The 2,374-nt window shown below is 46.3% G+C and overlaps 1 protein-coding gene across 1 annotated transcript; it reads left to right on the plus strand.

The window, feature by feature from the left end:
- Nucleotides 1-691: 691 nt before the first annotated feature.
- On the plus strand, nucleotides 692-1,772 carry LOC109545748 (octopamine receptor beta-3R; the record flags this gene model as incomplete). Its single annotated transcript, XM_019916592.2, is given in 1 exon segment — nucleotides 692-1,772. A coding segment is annotated over 1 exon segment (1,007 nt), but the record flags the coding sequence as incomplete, so codon positions are not given.
- Nucleotides 1,773-2,374: the final 602 nt, after the last annotated feature.

Genomic DNA, 2,374 nt, shown 5'->3' on the forward strand with positions numbered 1-2,374 from the left:
AAATCGACCTCTTACCCTTATGAAATTTTCGACCAAAAATCAAAATTTTGCAATCCTGTTTTTTGCCCTTATTGGATTGTTTCCGACCTAAGAAGTTTCCCAATAGCGAATATGCAAGTTGTGGGTCGAAAATAAGGAAGATTTCGTCCGTCGAAGATTTCGACCGCTCAAAACCGTCCAAAATAGACAGAAAATGTCGATTATTTGGGAACTGGACAGGCCCCGATGTCTTTTTATTAGTTCATGGCATTCCTTGTGTCTTTCCGATGAAAATTATGTATCAGTCGAGGTATTTTGAGAAACTTGAATTTTTTGGAAAAATCGACCTCTCACTCCTGATAAAATTTTCGACCAGAAATCAAAATTTCGCAATCCTGTTTGTTGCCCTTATTGGATTGTTTCCGACCTAAGAAGTTGCCCAATAGCGAAAATAAGGAAGATATCGTCCGTCGAAGATTGCGACCGCTCAAAACCGTCCAAAATAGACAGAAAATGTTGATTATTTGAGAACTGGAAGGGCTCCGGTGTCTTTTTATTAATTCATTGCATTCCTTGTGTCTTTCCGATGAAAATTATGTATCAGTCGAAGTATTTTGAGAAACTTGAATTTTTTGGAAAAATCGACCTCTTACTATTTAAACTATCCAAGAAAGTGTCTATTTAAAATGTGCAACTCTGACTGGTTTATTGCAGATCGCCAAAACGGATAAGCCCACGTGCCATGGATAAGATGTGGAATGGCCACTCAACCATAACATAGACACCATGATTGTCAACGCGATGGCATCACACTCAGCTACCATAGCGACTCTCCCATCAGCACTCCCCAGCTTGATCCAGAACATCAGCAGCCTCAACCAGAGCAACAACGTCACGTCTCTTGAGAACCTGAACCCGCATTGGACGGACCTGTTGCTGATCATCGTCAAAGGCTTCATCTTCGCCACGATCATCGCCGGCGCCATTCTGGGCAACGCCTTAGTGATCATCAGTGTGCACAGACATCGCAAGCTCAGAGTGATCACTAATTACTATGTGGTGAGCTTGGCAATGGCTGATATGCTGGTGGCGCTGTGCGCGATGACTTTCAACGCCAGCGTCGAACTGACCGGGCACTGGCTGTTTGGCAGCTTCATGTGCGACGTTTGGAACAGCTTCGACGTGTACTTTTCCACCGCCAGCATCCTGCATCTCTGCTGCATCAGTGTGGATCGCTACTATGCGATAGTGCGCCCCTTGGAGTACCCGATCACCATGACCCATCGGACTGTCTGCTTCATGTTGGCCAACGTGTGGCTGCTGCCCGCGCTGATCAGCTTCATGCCCATCTTCCTCGGCTGGTACACCACTGACGACCACCTGCTCTACGCCAGCGCCCATCCGGACGTCTGCATGTTCGTCGTCAACAAGTACTACGCAATCATTTCCAGTTCGATCAGCTTCTGGATACCGGGCACCCTGATGGTGACGATGTACTTTCGCATCTACAAGGAAGCCATCCGGCAGAGGAAGGCGCTGTCGCGCACCTCCTCCAACATCATCCTCAACTCGATCCACCAACATCGAACATCCTACCGCGAACGCTACAGTGATCGGTATAGTGAACAGTATCTCCATCCAGAGGTGGAGCTCACGGTGGGAGAAATCAATGGCGCGAGGAGAAGCACGAGCTCGGGATCAGCAGTGTCGTACGGCACCACCATTACGGAGTTCAACACTTTGATGAATACGCGGGATTGCAGCAAAGCGGCCACCGAACTCAACCTAAATGGTAAGTGAGGTTCTCTGTACTCGACACTTTTGGATGCTTGGGTGTTTGTTGTTGGATTGCCACCAGAAGCCAACGTAAGTGGCTGTTGAGGCTGTGGTGCGTTCAGTAATTTCGGCTGCTGATGATGATCCTTAAAATCGATGATGATCGTCCGCCGTCTTACGAACGGAGGACGAATTGACAGATCTCCAACCAATAGAAACACTTTGGTATCATCGTACAAACGGATGCATGGGAGACGGGCTTTAGAGTATTCGCTACTCACGGTTTCTCTGATTTAGGGTGGTTGCTTGAACCATTCGTTACTTTGTGGCCATTAATTTTGTAACGCTCAAAGGACGATCTTCGATCTTCTTCGGTCACATTCGGTCTTCTGTTGTCTATGAAATTAGAAAAATTGTCGTCGTTTTGTGCGAGCGTGGCGTAAGATTATTGCATTGTTTTCCGTCCCGTTTTTGCTCATATCTCGGAGGCAAAATGAGCAAGATCTTTTTACATCATTCCAAAGAGGAATAAATGGCCTTTTTAGCAAGTGAACCATCGATAAGGAAATGTTGGCAGTTTTCTCAAAAAATGCCTAAATTTAAGAAGTTTTAGGTTTGC

Source organism: Dendroctonus ponderosae, unplaced genomic scaffold, assembly GCF_020466585.1.
Source record: "Dendroctonus ponderosae isolate FM_Combo_2020 unplaced genomic scaffold, Dpon_F_20191213v2 Dpon_F_20191213_5, whole genome shotgun sequence".
NCBI classification, from domain to species: domain Eukaryota; kingdom Metazoa; phylum Arthropoda; class Insecta; order Coleoptera; family Curculionidae; genus Dendroctonus; species Dendroctonus ponderosae.